Genomic DNA, 25,643 nt, shown 5'->3' with positions numbered 1-25,643 from the left:
TTCAAATAAAGAAATTCATTTTTTTCTTGGCTAGGTAGATTCTAGAGCCGAAAGACGGATTTAATGGATATGTTGGATGTTTGTCTTGTCCAAAGTTTTGCAAATAAACTCATCCTGAGTGTACCACTAAAAAATCATGAAAATATTTTTTTTGCGTACTTTTTTGTTTTTTCATTGCATATGCATGTAATTTGTTTTCACGCATCATATGTTAAAGACAAACTAACATATGGTTGTGTTTCATGAAGTTAAGGGCTCGTGCATTCAGTCATGATTCTTTAATGTTGGGACTCGTGAATCATATATTCCATTCCCAACTGCACGTACATACCATCTACAAGATGCTCATGATTTGACATGTCTTTCGGATGCAAGATCGGTAAGATGACCCATCCATGATGTTCATTGTGCGTGTTGCGTAAAATAGTACAAACGATACTGTCACGGGTGTATGCCTAGAGAATATGTTTTTTCATGTAATCGTTTTGACTGTGGTTAGATTTGAAAAAAAAATTCTTTCAAATATGCCACACCGAGACAAAATGATTTGCACTTTTGTGAGATCCGCATTAAGATTGAGAACACTTTTATTCAAGTTGTAGTGTTCACTATTGGGAATAATCAATCGGTTAGATTTTTGTGTGATAATATATGACCTTTATTAGAAGCATTCTATGAGGAAAAATAGACTGCGGATAGGAGGCTTCCGGGTGTAAAATGGGGTTTTTATACTTCTCGTAGCTTTATAACCATACGTATGTACCATCTGTCGGCAATAATATATTATTGATGTGCCCTTGCTTTCGCATACAAGACAAAAAAGGAAGACCATCCGACATGTTGGTCGTGCGTCGACGAAAAGTACTGCTTACAAATGTATTCCGTTTGTACCGCTAAAGAAACTGAATTTTCCCGGTGTACTAGTTTATTTTGTGGTTGGTTATGAATGTAAATTTGTTAATTCAATGTGTGTGAAAGAATAATGAATGGATCAATTTTATTTTCATTTGGAAGAGCCTCCTAAATGTCAAGAACCATTAAATGAATTACAAAGCAATTAGATGTTGCATATTGATATATTTCATGTAAAAAAGAATGAATGGACTACATGACATAGATTTACCTCATGATGTTCTTCTAATACTTTGTTCAAATCTAGAAAAATGAGTTATCTTGCGGGCCTCCAATAAGTGAGAGATGTTAGTTTTGCAGTGTGGCATGTCACATCGATGATGAAAAATAATAGTTTTTGGATGTCTTAAGTGTGGTCCCAAAATATGTGCACGTATCGCCACACCATTAGCTATTATTTTTACGTTTTTCTATTGATGATAACGAGAGATGTATTTTTAAAGGTCATCAATGTCAACTCTTGCATGTTCACCCTTAATGTCCTACTGGTCAACTGATGTTTAATAGTACAATACAGGCCTCTTATACTAGTAATCAATCACTAATCAATACAGGCCCCAACTGATGTTCAACCATTCGTGTGTACCATCTTTCGCGAATAATATATTCTTGATCTAGCCTTGCTTTCTCATGGAAGACATAAAAGTAATCACATTCGAGATGTGGGTCGTGTGTCAGACGAAAAGTACTAGTAATAAATTTATTCCATTTGTACCATTAAAGAAACTGAATTTTATCGGTGTACGCGTTTATTTTGTGGGTGGTTATGAATGTAAATTTGTTACTTTGATGTTCGCGAAAGAAAACTAAACGAATCAATTTTTTTGCTTTTGGAAGAGCCTCATAAAGGTCAAGAACCATTTACTGAATTACAAATAAATTAGATTTTGTAAGTTAATACATTTCATGTAAAAAAGGATGAAGGGAGTGCATGGCATAGATTTAGCTCACGATGTTCTTCTAACACAACTGTTGAAATCTAAAAAATGAGTTAGCTTGTGGGACTCGACCAAGTGAGAGATGTTAGTTTTATAGTGTGGGATGTCACATCGATAATGAAAAATAATAGTTTCTTGATGTCATAAGTGTGGGCTCAAATTATGTTCACGCATCCCCACAACATTTGTTATTATTTTCACCTTTTCCTATTGATGATAACGAGAAATGTATTTTTTAGCTCGTCAGTCTCAACCCTTGCATGTTCACCCTTAACATCCTACTAGTCAACTCATGTTTTATAGTACAATGTCGGCCTCTTATACTAGTAATCAATCAGTACTTACATTTGACCTTCTCTGGATGCAACTCATTGCGGTCATCAAAATCCAAATATTTGATGCCGCCCTCCCCCTACAGAAAAGGGCAAAGGAACAAAAAAAATAAAAAATAATGTAAATAATACATGTCATAGAATGGGGATATTTTCATCTTATGTCTACGGAAATCCATAAAAGCGAATGAGCATGCAAGCTGGAATAACTGAATTATGGCAGTTTTTAGTTCAACATATCTTATTGCTAATGATAGGTAATCATATCTTGATGTCATCCATGTGGGCTCATGGAATGTCCACGCGTGCACACTTCATTATTGAATTGTTTTCCTACAAAATTAATCTCAACCCTTTTTTATAGATGCATGATATAGATTGAAGCATTTTGTGATGTCAACAATGTGAGCTCACTAGATGTGCACATGTAACAACTCCAATTGACAACTGGTGTGCTGGCTAACTAACTCATTCTTAAGGAATTTGGCATGCTATATCTCGTCTTTGGCATTGACACTTCGCCTTGTTTTAGTACTTACTAAAACCTAGCTAGCATGCAATTGTTAACCATGCTAGGTAGTGGATTGTTCATGCGCTTGACTATATATAGAGTGCTCCTCTCTGCATGGTGTCCATAAGTCCCTCATACTCCACATATACATTTGTACTACTACCGCCACTTAGACTTTCATTTGTGTTGAACTAGCTTCATCATGGTACGCACTGACACACACTCATTCACATTATTCTTACTTCCAATTTTCCATTACATGCATGTATGTATACATTCCATACTTTGTGTGATTTTACATCTTGTGATGATGCTTGCAGAGCAAGCCTGTGAAGATTGGTCTATGGGGTGGAGTCGGAGGCCAGCCTCGTGACGTCAAACACGCTCCCCACCGACTAGCCCGGGTGGAAATTTCTGGTGCAGACGCAATCCACTCCATCAAGTTTACATATGAGGATCATGCCGGGGATCAGCATGTAGAGGGTGCATGGGGAGCTCCTAGTGGGAACAAGCACACGGTGTGTGAATCAGCTTAACCTTATAAAATACCTAATATATTCAATTTATATATGTAAGTAACCCTTATCGCCATATGAAGTCCTAACTGTAAATTATAAAAATGCTTGATTGTTGTTTTACACAGTTGGACCTTGAAGATACGGAATATGTGACTGAAATTTCAGGAACCTATGGTAGATGGGGTAGTGTGTCGTCAATAGTGACGTCTCTCAAATTTGTTACAAACAATGGACAGACTATAGAATGTGGTAGTGCTGGTTCCGGGGGTTCCTTTCATGTCCCAGTGACTCATGGCGGCCAGATCACCGGTTTCTTTGGACGTGTTGGGGATCTCATTGACGCCATTGGAATCTATGTTCTTCCATGATCCATCATCATGCATCGAGTTACTTCCGCTATAAGGAGTAGCCCATGAGGCCTACGTGCTACTACTATTATTGTGTGTTGTTGAAATAAATCAGGGACACCTTTGTTAGCTGGCAGAATTATTATATATGCCTGCCATGCCATGATATGCCATGTCTTGAATCCCTCCCAAGTAAGGGAATGTACAAGTATGTCATTTGTGTGAAAATCTATGTCTCTTGTAATATCTCGTGCTAATAAGCACGAATTATGAATAAGTAACCACATCCCCTATAGTTGTTCTCAAGAGAATATTGTTTTTTGTCTTGTGAAAAAGATCCATCTGACTTCCACTTTCTATTTACAGCTAAAACAAATACTTCTATATATGATATAAAGTATAATAATTGGGCACATGATTCTTCAAAAAAGGAAATTTGATTTCTCTCGGCTAGGTAGATTCAAGTCCCGAGAGACAGACTTAATGGATATGTTGGATGTTTTTCTTTTCCAAAATTTTACAAATAAACTCGTCTTGAGTGTACCACTAAAGAATCATGAAAATCTTTTTGTGCGTATTTTTCATTTGCCATTGCATATGCATCTAATTTTTTTTTCTCACACATATGTTAAAGACAAACTAACTCATGGTTGTGTTTCATGAAGTTAAAGACTCATGCATTCAGTCATGAGTTTTTACTGTTGGGACACATGAATCATATATTTTCACCTTTTTCTATTGATGATAAAGACAGATGTATTTTTTATGGTCATCAGTGTCAACCCTTGCATGTTCACCCTTAATGTCCTACTAGTCAACTAATGTTTTATAGTACAATGCCGGCCTCTTATACTGGTAATCAATCACTACTTACATTTCACCTTCTCTGGATGCAACTCACCGCGGTCGCATTGAATACTAATGGGATTATCGTTTGCAAAATGTGCGATCCTTCTAGTGAATCGCCATATTTGGATTAATTAGCCTATTAGACTATTGCACACGGGTAACTAACATGACCGTCCGTAATAACAGTTACGGTATTCTTCGAGTCCTTCCACACATAAAAATTATTCCGGACATCGAAATCCAAATATTTAATGCCCCGCCCCCTACAAAGTAGGACAAAAGGAAAAAATCATTTTTTTCAAAAGAATGTACAGAATACATGGCATAGACGAATGGGGATATTTCCATCACATGTCTATGGAAATCCACAAAACCGAATGGGCATGCAAACTGGAATAACACAAGTATGGTACTTTTTAGTTCGACATATCTTATTGCTAATGAGAGGTAATCATATCTTGTTGTCATGCAAGGGGGCTCATAGAATGTCCATGCGTGCACACATCATTATTGAACTGTTTTCCTACAAAATTTATCTCAACCTTTTTTTCTAGATGCACGATATAGATAGAAACATTTTGTCATGTAAACAATGTGAGCTCACTAGATGTCCACGTGTAACAACTCCAATTGTCAACCGGTGTGCTGGCTAACTAACCCACTCTTAAAGAATTTGGCATGCTATATCTCGTCTTTGTAATTCACACTTCGCCTTGTGTTATTATTTACTAAAACTAGCTAGCATGCAATTGTTAACCACATCCCCCTGAGTTGTTCTCTAGGGAATCCTATTTTTGTTTTGTGAAAAAGGTCCATTTTTTACATTGTACAACAAAAACTTCTTTATGTGTTATAAAGTATAAGAAATGGGCGCTGGATTCTTCAAATAATGAAATTCATTTTTTTCTTGGTTAGGTAGATTCTAGAGCCGAAAGACGGACTTAATGGATATGTTGGATGTTTGTCTTGTCCAAAGTTTTGCATATAAACTCGTCCTGAGTGTACCACTAAAAAATCATGAAAATATTTTTTTGCGTACTTTTTTGTTTTGTCATTGCATATGCATGTAATTTTTTTCACGCATCGCATGTTAAAGACAAACTAACATATGGTTGTGTTTCATGAAGTTAAGGGCTCGTGCATTCAGTCTTGATTCTTTACTGTTGGGACTCGTGAATCATATATTCCATTTCCAACTGCACGTACATACCATCTACAAGATGCTCATGATTTGACATGTCTTTCGGATGCAAGATCGCTAAGATGACCTATCCAGGATGTTCATTGTGCGGGTTGTGTAAAATCGATACCGTCACGGGTGTATCCCTAGAGAATATGTTTTTTCATGTAATCGTTTGGACTATGGTTAGATTTGAATTTAAATTTATTTTTTCTTTCACATATGCCACACCGAGACAAAATGATTTGCACTTCTGTGATATCCGCATTAAGATTGAGAACACTTTCATTCAAGTTGTAGTGTTCACTATTGGGAATAATCAATCGGTTAGATTTTTTTGTGATAATATATGTCCTTTATAAGAAGCATTCTATGAGGAAAAATAGACTGCGGATAGGAGGCTTTCGGGTGTAAAATGGGGTTTTAATACTTCTCGTAGCTTTATAACCATACGTATGTACCATCTGTCGGCAATAATATATTATTGATGTGCCCTTGCTTTCGCATGCAAGACACAAAAGGAAGACCATCCGACATGTTGATCGTGCGTCGACGAAAAGTACTGCTTACAAATGTATTCCGTTTGTACTGCTAAAGAAACTGAATTTTCCCGGTGTACTAGTTTATTTTGTGGTTGGTTATGAATGTTAATTTGTTACTTCAATGTGTGTGAAATAATAATGAATGGATCAATTTTATTTTCTTTTGGAAGAGCCTCCTAAAGGTCAAGAACCATTTAATGAATTACAAAGCAATTAGATGTTGTATATTGATATATTTCATGTAAAAAAGAATGAATGGACTACATGGCATAGATTTACCTCATGATTTTCTTCTAATACGTTTGTTCAAATCTAGAAAAATGAGTTAGCTTGCGGGCCTCCAATAAGTGAGAGATGTTAGTTTTGTAGTGTGGCATGTCACATCGATGATGAAAAATAATAGTTTTTGGATGTCTTAAGTGTGGGCCCAAAATATGTCCACGTATCGCCACACCATTAGCTATTATTTTTACGTTTTTCTATTGATGATTATGAGAGATGTATTTTTAAAGGTCATCAATGTCAACTCTTGCATGTTCACCCTTAATGTCCTACTGGTGAACTGATGTTTAATAGTACAATAGAGGCCTCTTATACTAGTAATCAATCACTAATCAATACAGTTCCCAACTGATGTTCAACCATTCGTGTGTACCATCTTTCATGAATAATATATTCTTGATCTAACCTTGCTTTCTCATGCAAGACATAAAAGGAATCACATTCGAGATGTGGGTCGTGTGTCGACGAAAAGTACTAGTAATAAATTTATTCCATTTGTACCATTAAAGAAACTGAATTTTATCGGTGTACGTGTTTATTTCGTGGTTGGTTATGAATGTAAATTTGTTACTTTGATGTTCGCGAAAGAAAACTAAACGAATCAATTTTTTGCTTTTGGAAGAGCCTCATAAAGGTCAAGAACCATTTACTGAATTACAAATAAATTAGATTTTGTAAGTTAATATATTTCATGTAAAAAAGGATGAAGGGAGTGCATGGCATAGATTTATCTCACGATGTTCTTCTAACACGACTGTTGAAATCTAAAAAATGAGTTAGCTTGTGGGACTCGACCAAGTGAGAGATGTTAGTTTTATACTGTGGGATGTCACATCGATAATGAAAAATAATAGTTTCTTGATGTCATAAGTGTGGGCTCAAATTATGTTCACGCATCCCCACAACATTTGTTATTATTTTCACCTTTTCCTATTGATGATAACGAGAAATGTATTTTTTAGGTCGTCAGTCTCAACCCTTGCATGTTCACCCTTAACATCCTACTAGTCAACTCATGTTTTATAGTACAATGTCGGCCTCTTATACTAGTAATCAATCACTACTTACATTTGACCTTCTCTGGATGCAAATCATTGCAGTCATCAAAATCCAAATATTTGATGCCCCCCTCCCCCTACAGAAAAGGGCGAAGGAACAAAAAAATCAAAAATAATGTAAATAATACATCTCATAGAATGGGGATATTTTCATCATATGTCTACGGAAATCCATAAAAGCGAATGAGCATGCAAGATGGAATAACTGAATTATGGCAGTTTTTAGTTCAACATATCTTATTGCTAATGATAGGTAATCATATCTTGATGTCATCCATGTTGGCTCATGGAATGTCCACGCGTGCACACTTCATTATTGAATTGTTTTCCTACAAAATTAATCTCAACCCTTTTTTATAGATGCATGATATAGATTGAAGCATTTTGTGATGTCAACAATGTGAGCTCACTAGATGTGCACATGTAACAACTACAATTGACAACTGGTGTGCTGGCTAACTAACTCATTCTTAAGGAATTTGGCATGTTATATCTCGTCTTTGGCATTCACACTTCGCCTTGTTTTAGTACTTACGAAAACCTAGCTAGCATGCAATTGTTAACCATGATAGGTAGTGGATTGTTCATGCGCTTGACTATATATAGGGTGCTCCTCTCTGCATGGTGTCCATAAGTCCCTCATACTCCATATATACCTTTGTACTACTACCACCACTTGAACTTTCATTTGTGTTGAACTAGCTTCATCATGGTACACACTGACACACACTCATGCACATTATTCTTACTTCCAATTTTCCATTACATGCATGTATGTATACATTCCATACTTTGTGTGATTTTACATCTGTGTGATGATGCTTGAAGAGCAAGCCTGTGAAGATTGGTCTATGGGGTGGAGTCGGAGGCCAGCCTCGTGACGTCAGACACGCTCCCCACCGACTAGCCCGGGTGGAAATTTCGGGTGCAGACGCAATCCACTCCATCAAGTTTACATATGAGGATCATGCCGGGGATCAGCATGTAGAGGGTGTATGGGGAGCTCCTAGTGGGAACAAGCACACGGTGTGTGAATCATCTTAACCTTATAAAATACCTAATATATACAATTTATATATGTAAGTAACCCTTATCGCCATATGAAGTCCTAACTGTAAATTATAAAAATGCTTGATTGTTGTTTTACACAGTTGGACCTTGAAGACACGGAATATGTGACTGAAATTTCAGGAACCTATGGTAGATGGGGTAGTGTGTCGTCAATAGTGACGTCTCTCAAATTTGTTACAAACAATGGACAGACTATAGAATGTGGTATTGCTGGTTCCGGGGGTTCCTTTCATGTCCCAGTGACTCATGGCGGCCAGATCACCGGTTTCTTTGGACGTGTTGGGGATCTAATTGATGCCATTGGAATCTATGTTCTTCCATGATCCATCATCATCCATCGAGCTACTTCCGCTATAAGGAGTAGCCCGTGAGGCCTACGTGCTACTACTATTATTGTGTGTTGGTGAAATAAATCAGGGACACCTTTGTTAGCTGGCAGAATTATTATATATGCCTGCCATGCCATGATATGCCATGTCTTGAATCCCTCCCAAGTAAGGGAATGTACGAGTATGTCATTTGTGTGAAAATCTATGTCGCTTGTAATATCTAGTGCTAATAAGCACGACTTATGAATAAGTAACCACATCCCCTTTAGTTGTTCTCAAGAGAATATTGTTTTTTGTCTTGTGAAAAAGATCCATCTGACTTTCACATTGTATTTACAGTTAAAACAAATACTTCTATATATGATATAAAGTATAATAATTGGGCACATGATTCTTCCAAGAAAGAAATTTGATTTCTCTCGGCTATTCAAGTCCTAAAAGACAGAGTTAATGGATATGTTTCATGTTTGTCTTTTCCAAACTTTTACAAATAAACTCGTCGTGAGTGTACTACTAAAGAATCATCAAAATCTTTTCGTGCGTACTTTTTATTTTGACATTGCATATGCATGTAATTTGTTTTCTCGCACGTATGTGAAAGACAAACTAACTGATGGTTGTGTATCATGAAGTTAAGGAATCATGCATTCAGTCATGAGTGTTTACTGTTGGGACTCATGAATCATATATTTTCAACTTTTTCTATTGATGATAACGAGAGATGTATTTTTTAAGGTCATCAGTGTCAACCCTTGCATGTCTACCCTTAATGTCCTACTAGTCAAGTAATGTTTTATAGTACAATGCCGACCTCTTATACTGGTAATCAATCACTACTTACATTTCACCTTCTCTGGATGCAACTCATTGCGGTCGCATTGAATACTAATGGGATTATCGTTTCCAAAATGCGCGATCCTTTTAGTGAATCGCCATATTGGGATTAATTAGCCTATTAGACTATTGCACACGGGTTACTAACATGACCGTCCGTAATAACAGTTATGGTATTCTTCGAGTCCTTCCACACATAAAAATTATTCCGGACATCGAAATCCAAATATTTGATGCCCCGCCCCCTACAAATTAGGGCAAAAGGAAAAAATAGTCATTTTTTCAAAAGAATGTACAGAATACATGGCATAGACAAATGGGGATATTTCCATCATATGTGTATGGAAATCCACAAAACCGAATGGGCACGCAAACTGGAATAACAGAAGTATGGTACATTTTAGTTCGACATATCTTATTGCTAATGAGAGGTAATCATATCTTGTTGTCATGCATGGGGATCATAGAATGTCCATGCGTGCACACATCGTTATTGAATTGTAGTCCTACAAAGTTTATCTCAACATTTTTTTATCCATGCACGATATAGATAGAAACATTTTGTCATGTAAACAATGTGAGCTCACTAGATGTCCACGTGTAACAACTCCAATTGTCAACCGGTGTACTAGCTAACTAACCCACTCTTAAAGAATTTGGCATGCTATATCTCGTCTTTGGAATTCACACTTCGCCTTATGTTATTATTTACTAAAACTAGCTAGCATGCAATTGTTAACCACATCCCCTGAGTTGTTCTCTAGGGAATCCTATTTTTGTCTTGTGAAAAAGGTCCATTTTTCACATTGTACAACAAAAACTTCTTTATGTGATATAAAGTATAAGAAATGGGTGCTGGATTCTTCAAATAAAGAAATTCATTTTTTTTCTTGGCTAGGTAGATTCTAGAGCCGAAAGACGGATTTAATGGATATGTTGGATGTTTGTCTTGTCCAAAGTTTTGCAAATAAACTCATCCTGAGTGTACCACTAAAAAATCATGAAAATATTTTTTTTGCGTACTTTTTTGTTTTTTCATTGCATATGCATGTAATTTGTTTTCACGCATCGTATGTTAAAGACAAACTAACATATGGTTGTGTTTCATGAAGTTAAGGGCTCGTGCATTCAGTCATGATTCTTTACTGTTGGAACTCGTGAATCATATATTCCATTCCCAACTGCACGTACATACCATCTACAAGATGCTCATGATTTGACATGTCTTTCGGATGCAAGATCGGTAAGATGACCCATCCATGATGTTCATTGTGCGGGTTGTGTAAAATAGTACAAACGATACTGTCACGGGTGTATGCCTAGAGAATATGTTTTTTCATGTAATCGTTTTGACTGTGGTTAGATTTGAAAAAAAAATTCTTTCAAATATGCCACACCGAGACAAAATGATTTGCACTTTTGTGAGATCCGCATTAAGATTGAGAACACTTTTATTCAAGTTGTAGTGTTGACTATTGGGAATAATCAATCGGTTAGATTTTTGTGTGATAATATATGTCCTTTATTAGAAGCATTCTATGAGGAAAAATAGACTGCGGATAGGAGGCTTTCGGGTGTAAAATGGGGTTTTAATACTTCTCGTAGCTTTATAACCATACGTATGTACCATCTGTCGGCAATAATATATTATTGATGTGCCCTTGCTTTCGCATACAAGACAAAAAAGGAAGACCATCCGACATGTTGGTCGTGCGTCGACGAAAAGTACTGCTTACAAATGTATTCCGTTTGTACCGCTAAAGAAACTGAATTTTCCCGGTGTACTAGTTTATTTTGTGGTTGGTTATGAATGTAAATTTGTTAATTCAATGTGTGTGAAAGAATAATGAATGGATCAATTTTATTTTCATTTGGAAGAGCCTCCTAAATGTCAAGAACCATTAAATGAATTACAAGGCAATTAGATGTTGCATATTGATATATTTCATGTAAAAAAGAATGAATGGACTACATGACATAGATTTACCTCATGATGTTCTTCTAATACGTTTGTTCAAATCTAGAAAAATGAGTTAGCTTGCGGGCCTCCAATAAGTGAGAGATGTTAGTTTTGCAGTGTGGCATGTCACATCGATGATGAAAAATAATAGTTTTTGGATGTCTTAAGTGTGGTCCCAAAATATGTGCACGTATCGCCACACCATTAGCTATTATTTTTACGTTTTTCTATTGATGATAACGAGAGACGTATTTTTAAAGGTCATCAATGTCAACTCTTGCATGTTCACCCTTAATGTCCTACTGGTCAACTGATGTTTAATAGTACAATACAGGCCTCTTATACTAGTAATCAATCACTAATCAATACAGACCCCAACTGATGTTCAACCATTCGTGTGTACCATCTTTCGCGAATAATATATTCTTGATCTAGCCTTGCTTTCTCATGGAAGACATAAAAGTAATCACATTCGAGATGTGGGTCGTGTGTCAGACGAAAAGTACTAGTAATAAATTTATTCCATTTGTACCATTAAAGAAACTGAATTTTATCGGTGTACGCGTTTATTTTGTGGTTGGTTATGAATGTAAATTTGTTACTTTGATGTTCGCGAAAGAAAACTAAACGAATCAATTTTTTTTGCTTTTGGAAGAGCCTCATAAAGGTCAAGAACCATTTACTGAATTACAAATAAATTAGATTTTGTAAGTTAATATATTTCATGTAAAAAAGGATGAAGGGAGTGCATGGCATAGATTTAGCTCACGATGTTCTTCTAACACAACTATTGAAATCTAAAAAATGAGTTAGCTTGTGGGACTCGACCAAGTGAGAGATGTTAGTTTTATAGTGTGGGATGTCACATCGATAATGAAAAATAATAGTTTCTTGATGTCATAAGTGTGGGCTCAAATTATGTTCACGCATCCCCACAACATTTGTTATTATTTTCACCTTTTCCTATTGATGATAACGAGAAATGTATTTTTTAGCTCGTCAGTCTCAACCCTTGCATGTTCACCCTTAACATCCTACTAGTCAACTCATGTTTTATAGTACAATGTCGGCCTCTTATACTAGTAATCAATCACTACTTACATTTGACCTTCTCTGGATGCAACTCATTGCGGTCATCAAAATCCAAATATTTGATGCCGCCCTCCCCCCTACAGAAAAGGGCAAAGGAACAAAAAAAATAAAAAATAATGTAAATAATACATGTCATAGAATGGGGATATTTTCATCTTATGTCTACGGAAATCCATAAAAGCGAATGAGCATGCAAGCTGGAATAACTGAATTATGGCAGTTTTTAGTTCAACATATCTTATTGCTAATGATAGGTAATCATATCTTGATGTCATCCATGTGGGCTCATGGAATGTCCACGCGTGCACACTTCATTATTGAATTGTTTTCCTAGAAAATTAATCTCAACCCTTTTTTATAGATGCATGATATAGATTGAAGCATTTTGTGATGTCAACAATGTGAGCTCACTAGATGTGCACATGTAACAACTCCAATTGACAACTGGTGTGCTGGCTAACTAACTCATTCTTAAGGAATTTGGCATGCTATATCTCGTGTTTGGCATTCACACTTCGCCTTGTTTTAGTACTTACTAAAACCTAGCTAGCATGCAATTGTTAACCATGCTAGGTAGTGGATTGTTCATGCGCTTGACTATATATAGAGTGCTCCTCTCTGCATGGTGTCCATAAGTCCCTCATACTCCACATATACATTTGTACTACTACCGCCACTTAGACTTTCATTTGTGTTGAACTAGCTTCATCATGGTACGCACTGACACACACTCATTCACATTATTCTTACTTCCAATTTTCCATTACATGCATGTATGTATACATTCCATACTTTGTGTGATTTTACATCTTGTGATGATGCTTGCAGAGCAAGCCTGTGAAGATTGGTCTATGGGGTGGAGTCGGAGGCCAGCCTCGTGACGTCAAACACGCTCCCCACCGACTAGCCCGGGTGGAAATTTCTGGTGCAGACGCAATCCACTCCATCAAGTTTACATATGAGGATCATGCCGGGGATCAGCATGTAGAGGGTGCATGGGGAGCTCCTAGTGGGAACAAGCACACGGTGTGTGAATCAGCTTAACCTTATAAAATACCTAATATATTCAATTTATATATGTAAGTAACCCTTATCGCCATATGAAGTCCTAACTGTAAATTATAAAAATGCTTGATTGTTGTTTTACACAGTTGGACCTAGAAGATACGGAATATGTGACTGAAATTTCAGGAACCTATGGTAGATGGGGTAGTGTGTCGTCAATAGTGACGTCTCTCAAATTTGTTACAAACAATGGACAGACTATAGAATGTGGTAGTGCTGGTTCCGGGGTTCCTTTCATGTCCCAGTGACTCATGGCGGCCAGATCACCGGTTTCTTTGGACGTGTTGGGGATCTCATTGACGCTATTGGAATCTATGTTCTTCCATGATCCATCATCATGCATCGAGTTACTTCCGCTATAAGGAGTAGCCCATGAGGCCTACGTGCTACTACTATTATTGTGTGTTGTTGAAATAAATCAGGGACACCTTTGTTAGCTGGCAGAATTATTATATATGCCTGCCATGCCATGATATGCCATGTCTTGAATCCCTCCCAAGTAAGGGAATGTACAAGTATGTCATTTGTGTGAAAATCTATGTCTCTTGTAATATCTCGTGCTAATAAGCACGAATTATGAATAAGTAACCACATCCCCTATAGATATTCTCAAGAGAATATTGTTTTTTGTCTTGTGAAAAAGATCCATCTGACTTCCACTTTCTATTTACAGCTAAAACAAATACTTCTATATATGATATAAAGTATAATAATTGGGCACATGATTCTTCAAAAAAGGAAATTTGATTTCTCTCGGCTAGGTAGATTCAAGTCCCGAGAGACAGACTTAATGGATATGTTGGATGTTTTTCTTTTCCAAAATTTTACAAATAAACTCGTCTTGAGTGTACCACTAAAGAATCATGAAAATCTTTTTGTGCGTATTTTTTATTTGCCATTGCATATGCATCTAATTTTTTTTCTCACACATATGTTAAAGACAAACTAACTGGTGGTTGTGTTTCATGAAGTTAAAGACTCATGCATTCAGTCATGAGTTTTTACTGTTGGGACACATGAATCATATATTTTCACCTTTTTCTATTGATGATAAAGAGAGATGTATTTTTTATGGTCATCAGTGTCAACCCTTGCATGTTCACTCTTAATGTCCTACTAGTCAACTAATGTTTTATAGTACAATGCCGGCCTCTTATACTGGTAATCAATCACTACTTACATTTCACCTTCTCTGGATGCAACTCACCGCGGTCGCATTGAATACTAATGGGATTATCGTTTGCAAAATGTGCGATCCTTCTAGTGAATCGCCATATTTGGATTAATTAGCCTATTAGACTATTGCACACGGGTAACTAACATGACCGTCCGTAATAACAGTTACGGTATTCTTCGAGTCCTTCCACACATAAAAATTATTCCGGACATCGAAATCCAAATATTTAATGCCCCGCCCCCTACAAAGTAGGACAAAAGGAAAAAAATCATTTTTTCAAAAGAATGTACAGAATACATGGCATAGACGAATGGGGATATTTCCATCACATGTCTATGGAAATCCACAAAACCGAATGGGCATGCAAACTGGAATAACAGAAGTATGGTACTTTTTAGTTCGACATATCTTATTGCTAATGAGAGGTAATCATATCTTGTTGTCATGCAAGGGGGCTCATAGAATGTCCATGCGTGCACACATCATTATTGAACTGTTTTCCTACAAAATTATCTCAACCTTTTTTTCTAGATGCACGATATAGATAGGAACATTTTGTCATGTAAACAATGTGAGCTCACTAGATGTCCACGTGTAACAACTCCAATTGTCAACCGGTGTACTGGCTAACTAACCCACTCTTAAAGAATTTGGCATGCTATATCTCGTCTTTGGAATTCACACTTCGCCTTATGTTATTATTTACTAAAACTAGCTAGCATGCAATTGTTAACCACATCCCCCTGAGTTGCTCTCTAGGGAATCCTATTTTTGTCTTGTGAAAAAGGTCCATTTTTTACATTGTACAACAAAAACTTCTTTATGTGATATAAAGTATAAGAAATGGGCGCTGGATTCTTCAAATAAAGAAATTCATTTTTTTCTTGGCTAGGTAGATTCTAGAGCCGAAAGACGGATTTAATGGATATGTTGGATGTTTGTCTTGTCCAAAGTTTTGCAAATAAACTCATCCTGAGTGTACCACTAAAAAATCATGAAAATATTTTTTTTGCGTACTTTTTTGTTTTGTCATTGCATATGCATGCAGTTTGTTTTCACGCATCGCATGTTAAAGACAAACTAACATATGGTTGTGTTTCATGAAGTTAAGGGCTCGTGCATTGAGTCATGATTCTTTACTGTTGGGACTCGTGAATCATATATTCCATTTCCAACTGCACGTACATACCATCTACAAGATGCTCATGATTTGACATGTCTTTCGGATGCAAGATCGGTAAGATGACCTATCCAGGATGTTCATTGTGCGGGTTGTGTAAAATCGATACCGTCACGGGTGTATCCCTAGAGAATATGTTTTTTCATGTAATCGTTTGGACTATGGTTAGATTTGAATTTAAATTTATTTTTTCTTTCACATATGCCACACCGAGACAAAATGATTTGCACTTTTGTGAGATCCGCATTAAGATTGAGAACACTTTCATTCAAGTTGTAGTGTTCACTATTGGGAATAATCAATCGGTTAGATTTTTTTGTGATAATATATGTCCTTTATAAGAAGCATTCTATGAGGAAAAATAGACTGCGGATAGGAGGCTTTCGGGTGTAAAATGGGGTTTTAATACTTCTCGTAGCTTTATAACCATACGTATGTACCATCTGTCGGCAATAATATATTACTGATGTGCCCTTGCTTTCGCATGCAAGACACAAAAGGAAGACCATCCGACATGTTGGTCGTGCGTCGACGAAAAGTACTGCTTACAAATGTATTCCGTTTGTACTGCTAAAGAAACTGAATTTTCCCGGTGTACTAGTTTATTTTGTGGTTGGTTATGAATGTTAATTTGTTACTTCAATGTGTGTGAAATAATAATGAATGGATCAATTTTATTTTCTTTTGGAAGAGCCTCCTAAAGGTCAAGAACCATTTAATGAATTACAAAGCAATTAGATGTTGTATATTGATATATTTCATGTAAAAAAGAATGAATGGACTACATGGCATAGATTTACCTCATGATTTTCTTCTAATACGTTTGTTCAAATCTAGAAAAATGAGTTAGCTTGCGGGCCTCCAATAAGTGAGAGATGTTAGTTTTGTAGTGTGGCATGTCACATCGATGATGAAAAATAATAGTTTTTGGATGTCTTAAGTGTGGGCCCAAAATATGTTCACGTATCGCCACACCATTAGCTATTATTTTTACGTTTTTCTATTGATGATAATGAGAGATGTATTTTCAAAGGTCATCAATGTCAACTCTTGCATGTTCACCCTTAATGTCCTACTGGTGAACTGATGTTTAATAGTACAATACAGGCCTCTTATACTAGTAATCAATCACTAATCAATACAGTTCCCAACTGATGTTCAACCATTCGTGTGTACCATCTTTCATGAATAATATATCCTTGATCTAACCTTGCTTTCTCATGCAAGACATAAAAGGAATCACATTCGAGATGTGGGTCGTGTGTCGACGAAAAGTACTAGTACTAAATTTATTCGATTTGTACCATTAAAGAAACTGAATTTTATCGGTGTACGTGTTTATTTCGTGGTTGGTTATGAATGTAAATTTGTTACTTTGATGTTCGCGAAAGAAAACTAAACGAATCAATTTTTTGCTTTTGGAAGAGCCTCATAAAGGTCAAGAACCATTTACTGAATTACAAATAAAATAGATTTTGTAAGTTAATATATTTCATGTAAAAAAGGATGAAGGGAGTGCATGGCATAGATTTATCTCACGATGTTCTTCTAACACAACTGTTGAAATCTAAAAAATGAGTTAGCTTGTGGGACTCGACCAAGTGAGAGATGTTAGTTTTATAGTGTGGGATGTCACATCGATAATGAAAAATAATAGTTTCTTGATGTCATAAGTGTGGGCTCAAATTATGTTCACGCATCCCCACAACATTTGTTATTATTTTCACCTTTTCCTATTGATGATAACGAGAAATGTATTTTTTAGGTCGTCAGTCTCAACCCTTGCATGTTCACCCTTAACATCCTACTAGTCAACTCATGTTTTATAGTACAATGTCGGCCTCTTATACTAGTAATCAATCACTACTTACATTTGACCTTCTCTGGATGCAAATCATTGCGGTCATCAAAATCCAAATATTTGATGCCCCCTCCCCCCTACAGAAAAGGGCAAAGGAACAAAAAAAATCAAAAATAATGTAAATAATACATGTCATAGAATGGGGATATTTTCATCATATGTCTACGGAAATCCATAAAAGCGAATGAGCATGCAAGCTGGAATAACTGAATTATGGCAGTTTTTAGTTCAACATATCTTATTGCTAATGATAGGTAATCATATCTTGATGTCATCCATGTGGGCTCATGGAATGTCCACGCGTGCACACTTCATTATTGAATTGTTTTCCTACAAAATTAATCTCAACCCTTTTTTATAGATGCATGATATAGATTGAAGCATTTTGTGATGTCAACAATGTGAGCTCACTAGATGTGCACATGTAACAACTCCAATTGACAACTGGTGTGCTGGCTAACTAACTCATTCTTAAGGAATTTGGCATGCTATATCTCGTCTTTGGCATTCACACTTCGCCTTGTTTTAGTACTTACTAAAACCTAGGTAGCATGCAATTGTTAACCATGCTAGGTAGTGGATTGTTCATGCGCTTGACTATATATAGGGTGCTTCTCTCTGCATGGCGTCCATAAGTCCCTCATACTCCATATATACCTTTCTACTACTACCACCACTTAAACTTTCATTTGTGTTGAACTAGCTTCATCATGGTACACACTGACACACACTCATGCACATTATTCTTACTTCCAATTTTCCATTACATGCATGTATGTATACATTCCATACTTTGTGTGATTTTACATCTGTGTGATGATGCTTGCAGAGCAAGCCTGTGAAGATTGGTCTATGGGGTGGAGTCGGAGGCCAGCCTCGCGACGTCAGACACGCTCCCCACCAACTAGCCCGGGTGGAAATTTCTGGTGCAGACGCAATCCACTCCATCAAGTTTACATATGAGGATCATGCCGGGGATCAGCATGTAGAGGGTGTATGGGGAGCTCCTAGTGGGAACAAGCACACGGTGTGTGAATCAGCTTAACCTTATAAGATACCTAATATATACAATTTATATATGTAAGTAACCCTTATCGCCATATGAAGTCCTAACTGTAATTAGAAAAATGCTTGATTGTTGTTTTACACAGTTGGACCTTGAAGACACGGAATATGTGACTGAAATTTCAGGAACCTATGGTAGATGGGGTAGTGTGTCGTCAATAGTGACGTCTCTCAAATTTGTTACAAACAATGGACAGACTATAGAATGTGGTATTGCTGGTTCCGGGGGTTCCTTTCATGTCCCAGTGACTCATGGCGGCCAGATCACCGGTTTCTTTGGACGTGTTGGGGATCTAATTGATGCCATTGGAATCTACGTTCTTCCATGATCCATCATCATCCATCGAGTTACTTCCGCTATAAGGAATAGCCCGTGAGGCCTACGTGCTACTACTATTATTGTGTGTTGGTGAAATAAATCAGGGACACCTTTGTTAGCTGGCAGAATTATTATATATGCCTCCCATGCCATGATATGCCATGTCTTGAATCCCTCCCAAGTAAGGGAATGTACGAGTATGTCATTTGTGTGAAAATCTATGTCGCTTGTAATATCTAGTGCTAATAAGCACGACTTATGAATAAGTAACCACATCCCCTTTAGTTGTTCTCAAGAGAATATTGTTTTTTGTCTTGTGAAAAAGATCCATCTGACTTTCACATTGTATTTACAGTTAAAACAAATACTTCTGTATATGATATAAAGTATAATAATTGGGCACGGGATTCTTCCAAGAAAGAAATTTGATTTCTCTCGGCTATTCAAGTCCTAAAAGACAAACTTAATGGATATGTTGGATGTTTGCCTTTTCCAAACTTTTACAAATAAACTCGTCGTGAGTGTACCACTAAAGAATCATAATAATCTTTTCGTGCGTACTTTTTATTTTGACATTGCATATGCATGTAATTTGTTTTCTCGCACGTATGTTAAATACAAACTAACTGACGGTTGTGTATCATGAAGTTAAGGAATCATGCATTCAGTCATGAGTGTTTACTGTTGGGACTCATGAATCATATATTTTCACCTTTTTCTATTGATGATAACGAGAGATGTATTTTCTAAGGTCATCAGTGTCAACCCTTGCATGTCCACCCTTAATGTCCTACTGGTCAATTAATGTTTTATAGTACAATGCCGACCTCTTATACTTGTTGGAAATATGCCCTAGAGGCAATAATAAAATGGTTATTATCATATTTCCTTGTTCATGGTAATCGTCTATCATTCATGCTATAATTGTATTAACAGGAAACAGTAATACATGTGTGAATGAATAGATCACAATATGTCCCTAGCAAGCCTCTAGTTGGCTAGCTCGTTGGTCAATAGATGATCATGGTTTCCTGATCATGGACATTGGATGTCATTGATAACGGGATCACATCATTGGGAGAATGATGTGGTGGACAAGACCCAATCCTAAGCCTAGCACTAGATCGTATTGTTCGTATGCTAATGCTTTTCTAATGTCAAGTATATTTTCCTTCGACCGTGAGATTGTGCAACTCCCGGATACCGTAGGAGTGCTTTGGGTGTATCAAACGTCACAACGTAACTGGGTGACTATAAAGGTGCACTACGGGTACCTCCGAAAGTGTTTGTTGGGTTGGCACGAATCGAGATCGGGATTTGTCACTCCGTGTGACGGAGAGGTATCTCTGGGCCCACTCGGTAGAACATCATCATGAGCTCAATGTGACTAAGGAGTTAGTCACACGATGACGTGCTACGGAACGATTAAAGAGACTTACCGGTAACGAGATTGAACAAGGTATAGGTATACCGACGATCGAATCTCGGGCAAGTTCTATACCGACACACAAAGGGAATCGTATACGGGATTGATTGAATCCTTGACATCGTGGTTCATCCAATGAGATCATCGTGGAGCTAGTGGGAGCCACCATGGGTATCCAGACCCCGCTGATGGTTATTGGCCAGAGAGGTGTCTCGGTCATGTCTGCCTGTCTCCCGAACCCGTAGGGTCTACACACTTAAGGTTCGATGACGCTAGGGTTATAGGGAATTGTTATACGAGATTACCGAAAGTTGTTCGGAGTCCCGGATGAGATCCCGGACGTCACGAGGAGCTCCGGAATGGTCCGGAGGTAAAGATTGATATATAGGACGGATGGTTTCGGACACCGGAAGTGTTTCGGGCATCACCGGTAACGTACCGGGACCACCGGGACCACCGGAGGTGGTCCCGGGGGACCACCGAAGGGGGGCTGCGACCCCAAGAGGTAAGATGGGCTATGTGGGGGTGGGAACCAGCCCCTAGTTGGGCTGGTGCGCCTCCCCACTCAGCCCATGGCGCAGGGGAAAGAAAAAGAGGGGGGGGGGGGACCCTAACTTAGGTGGGCCTTAGGCCCACAAGAGGGGTGCGCCACCCCCTCCTCCCCATCTGGCCGCCACTCCCCCCATTTGGGAGGGCTGCCGCACCCCCTTGGGTGGGAACCCTAGGGGTGGCACCCCCTCTCCCCTTCCCCTATATATAGTGGGCACTTTTGGCCTTTGGAGGATACAGTTTTCCCTCTCCCTCGGCGCAGCCCTGCACTTCTTCCTCCTCCTCTCTGCCGGCGCTTGGCGAAGCCCTGCCGGGAGACCTCGTCTCTCCACCAACACCACGCCGTCGTGTTGCTGGTCTTCTTCCCCAACCTCTCCCTCCTCCTTGCTGGATCAAGGTGCGGGAGACGTCACCGGGCTGCACGTGTGTTGAACGCGGAGGTGTCGTTGTTCGGCACTAGATCGGAATCGCTGCGAGTACGACTCCATCAACCGCGTTCTAGCAACGCTTCCGCTTAGCGATCTTCAAAGGTACGAAGATGCTCTTACCCCTCTCTCGTTGCTGGTCTCTCCATAGGAAGATCTGAACATGCGTAAGAAATTTTTTGAATTCATGCTACGTTTACCAACAATACTGTTAATCAATCACTACTTACATTTCACCTTCTCTAGATGCAACTCATTGCGGTCGCATTGAATACTAATGGGATTATCGTTTGCAAAATGTGCGATCCTTTTAGTGAATCGCCATATTGGGATTAATTAGCCTATTAGACTATTGCACACGGGTAACTAACATGACCGTCCGTAATAACTGTTATGGTATTCTTCGAGTCCTTCCACACATAAAAATTATTCCGGACATCGAAATCCAAATATTTGATGCCCCGCCCCCTACAAATTAGGGCAAAAGGAAAAAAAAAGTCATTTTTTCAAAAGAATGTACAGAATACATGGCATAGACAAATGGGGATATTTCCATCATATGTGTATGGAAATCCACAAAACCGAATGGGCACGCAAACTGGAATAACAGAAGTATGGTACTTTTTAGTTCGACATATCTTATTGCTAATGAGAGGTAATCATATCTTGTTGTCATGCAAGGGGGCTCATAGAATGTCCATGCGTGCACACATCATTATTGAACTGTTTTCCTACAAAATTATCTCAACCTTTTTTTCTAGATGCACGATATAGATAGGAACATTTTGTCATGTAAACAATGTGAGCTCACTAGATGTCCACGTGTAACAACTCCAATTGTCAACCGGTGTACTGGCTAACTAACCCACTCTTAAACAATTTGGCATGCTATATCTCGTCTTTGGAATTCACACTTCGCCTTATGTTATTATTTACTAAAACTAGCTAGCATGCAATTGTTAACCACATCCCCCTGAGTTGTTCTCTAGGGAATCCTATTTTTGTCTTGTGAAAAAGGTCCATTTTTTACATTGTACAACAAAAACTTCTTTATGTGATATAAAGTATAAGAAATGGGCGCTGGATTCTTCAAATAAAGAAATTCATTTTTTTCTTGGCTAGGTAGATTCTAGAGCCGAAAGACGGATTTAATGGATATGTTGGATGTTTGTCTTGTCCAAAGTTTTGCAAATAAACTCATCCTGAGTGTACCACTAAAAAATCATGAAAATATTTTTTTTGCGTACTTTTTTGTTTTGTCATTGCATATGCATGTAGTTTGTTTTCACGCATGGTATGTTAAAGACAAACTAACATATGGTTGTGTTTCATGAAGTTAAGGGCTCGTGCATTGAGTCATGATTCTTTACTGTTGGGACTCGTGAATCATATATTCCATTTCCAACTGCACGTACATACAATCTACAAGATGCTCATGATTTGACATGTCTTTCGGATGCAAGATCGGTAAGATGACCCATCCATGATGTTCATTGTGCGGGTTGTGTAAAATAGTACAAACGATACCGGGTGTATGCCTAGAGAATATGTTTTTTCATGTAATCGTTTTGACTATGGTTAGATTTGAAATTTTTTTCTTTCAAATATGCCACACCGAGACAAAATGATTTGCACTTTTGTGACATCCGCATTAAGATTTAGAACACTTTTATTCAAGTTGTAGTGTTGACTATTGGGAATAATCAATCGGTTAGATTTTTGTGTGATAATATATGTCCTTTATAAGAAGCATTCTATGAGGAAAAATAGACTGCGGATAGGAGGCTTTCGTGTGTAAAATGGGGTTTTAATACTTCTCGTAGCTTTATAACCATACGTATGTACCATCTGTCGGCAATAATATATTATTGATGTGCCCTTGCTTTCGCATGCAAGACAAAAAAGGAAGACCATCTGACATGTTGGTCGTGCGTCGACGAAAAGTACTGCTTACAAATGTATTCCGTTTGTACCGCTAAAGAAACTGAATTTTCCCGGTGTACTAGTTTATTTTGTGGTTGGTTATGAATGTAAATTCGTTACTTCAATGTGTGTGAAAGAATAATGAATGGATTAATTTTATTTTCTTTTGTAAGAGCCTCCTAAATGTCAAGAACCATTAAATGAATTACAAAGCAATTAGATGTTGCATATTGATATATTTCATGTAAAAAAGAATGAATGGACTACATGACATAGATTTACCTCATGATGTTCTTCTAATACGTTTGTTCAAATCTAGAAAAATGAGTTACCTTGCGGGCCTCCAATAAGTGAGGGATGTTAGTTTTGTAGTGTGGCATCTCACATCGATGATGAAAAATAATAGTTTTTGGATGTCTTAAGTGTGGTCCCAAAATATGTGCACGTATCGCCACACCATTAGCTATTATTTTTTTGTTTTTCTATTGATGATAACGAGAGATGTATTTTTAAAGGTCATCAATGTCAACTCTTGCATGTTCACCCTTAATGTCCTACTGGTCAACTGATGTTTAATAGTACAATACAGGCCTCTTATACTAGTAATCAATCACTAATCAATACAGGCCCCAACCGATGTTCAACCATTCGTGTGTACCATATTTCGCGAATAACATATTCTTTCTCATGCAAGACATAAAAGGAATCACATTCGAGATGTGGGTCGTGTGTCGACGAAAAGTACTAGTTTTAAATTTATTCCATTTGTACCATTAAAGAAACTGAATTTTATCGGTGTACGTGTTTATTTCGTGGTTGGTTATGAATGTAAATTTGTTACTTTGATGTTCGCGAAAGAAAACTAAACGAATCAATTTTTTCTTTTGGAAGAGCCTCATTAAAGTCAAGAACCATTTACTGAATTACAAATAAATTAGATTTTGTAAGTTAATATATTTCATGTAAAAAAGGATGAAGGGAGTGCATGGCATAGATTTAGCTCACGATGTTCTTCTAACACAACTGTCGAAATCCAAAAAATGAGTTAGCTTGTCGGACTCGACCAAGTGAGAGATGTTAGTTTTATAGTGTGGGATGTCACATCGATAATGAAAAATAATAGTTTCTTGATGTCATAAGTGTGGGCTCAAATTATGTTCACGCATCCCCACAACATTTGTTATTATTTTCACCTTTCCCTATTGATGATAACGAGAAATGTATTTTTTACGTCGTGAGTCTCAATCCTTGCATGTTCACCCTTAACATCCTACTAGTCAACTCATGTTTTATAGTACAATGTCGGCCTCTTATACTAGTAATCAATCACTACTTACATTTGACCTTCTCTGGATGCAATTCATTGCGGTCATCAAAATCCAAATATTTGATGCCCCCCTCCCCCCTACAGAAAAGGGCAAAGGAACAAAAAAATCAAAAATAATGTAAATAATACATCTCGTAGAATGGGGATATTTTCATCATATGTCTACGGAAATCCATAAAAGCGAATGAGCATGAAAGCTGGAATAACTGAATTATGGCAGTTTTTAGTTCAACATATCTTATTGCTAATGATAGGTAATCATATCTTGATGTCATCCATGTGGGCTCATGGAATGTCCATGCGTGCACACTTCATTATTGAATTGTTTTCCTACAAAATTAATCTCAACCCTTTTTTATAGATGCATGATATAGATTGAAGCATTTTGTGATGTCAACAATGTGAGCTCACTAGATGTGCACATGTAACAACTCCAATTGACAACTGGTGTGCTGGCTAACTAACTCATTCTTATGGAATTTGGCATGCTATATCTCGTCTTTAGCATTCACACTTCGCCTTGTTTTAGTACTTACTAAAACCTAGGTAGCATGCAATTGTTAACCATGCT

General features: G+C 37.5%; 1 protein-coding gene and 3 long non-coding RNA genes across 4 annotated transcripts; all 4 read left to right on the top strand.

Annotated features, from left to right (window-relative positions):
• Positions 1-2,786: 2,786 nt before the first annotated feature.
• LOC123396654 lies at positions 2,787-3,864 on the top strand. The gene is made up of 3 exons (XR_006609921.1): positions 2,787-2,898; positions 3,014-3,211; positions 3,337-3,864. It is a non-coding gene; the product is annotated as an uncharacterized LOC123396654 (long non-coding RNA).
• Positions 3,865-8,086: 4,222 nt separating this feature from the next.
• Positions 8,087-9,137, top strand: LOC123396907. Its single transcript, XR_006609935.1, has 3 exons — positions 8,087-8,181; positions 8,298-8,495; positions 8,621-9,137. It is a non-coding gene; the product is annotated as an uncharacterized LOC123396907 (long non-coding RNA).
• Positions 9,138-13,356: 4,219 nt separating this feature from the next.
• LOC123396019 lies at positions 13,357-14,420 on the top strand. The gene is made up of 3 exons (XR_006609886.1): positions 13,357-13,468; positions 13,584-13,781; positions 13,907-14,420. It is a non-coding gene; the product is annotated as an uncharacterized LOC123396019 (long non-coding RNA).
• A 4,229-nt stretch (positions 14,421-18,649) lies between these two features.
• Positions 18,650-19,706, top strand: LOC123396018 (horcolin-like). The gene is made up of 3 exons (XM_045091047.1): positions 18,650-18,751; positions 18,868-19,065; positions 19,190-19,706. Exons 1-3 carry the CDS (start codon positions 18,749-18,751, stop codon positions 19,430-19,432), a joined length of 444 nt encoding a protein of 147 aa, XP_044946982.1. The 5' UTR covers positions 18,650-18,748; the 3' UTR covers positions 19,433-19,706.
• The last annotated feature ends 5,937 nt before the right edge of the window (positions 19,707-25,643 follow it).

The sequence above is a fragment of the Hordeum vulgare genome, chromosome 5H (assembly GCF_904849725.1).
Source record: "Hordeum vulgare subsp. vulgare chromosome 5H, MorexV3_pseudomolecules_assembly, whole genome shotgun sequence".
Taxonomy (NCBI): Eukaryota; Viridiplantae; Streptophyta; class Magnoliopsida; order Poales; family Poaceae; genus Hordeum; species Hordeum vulgare.
Note: the sequence above shows the minus strand (reverse complement) of the source record. Positions and strands in the feature narration are given on the sequence as shown.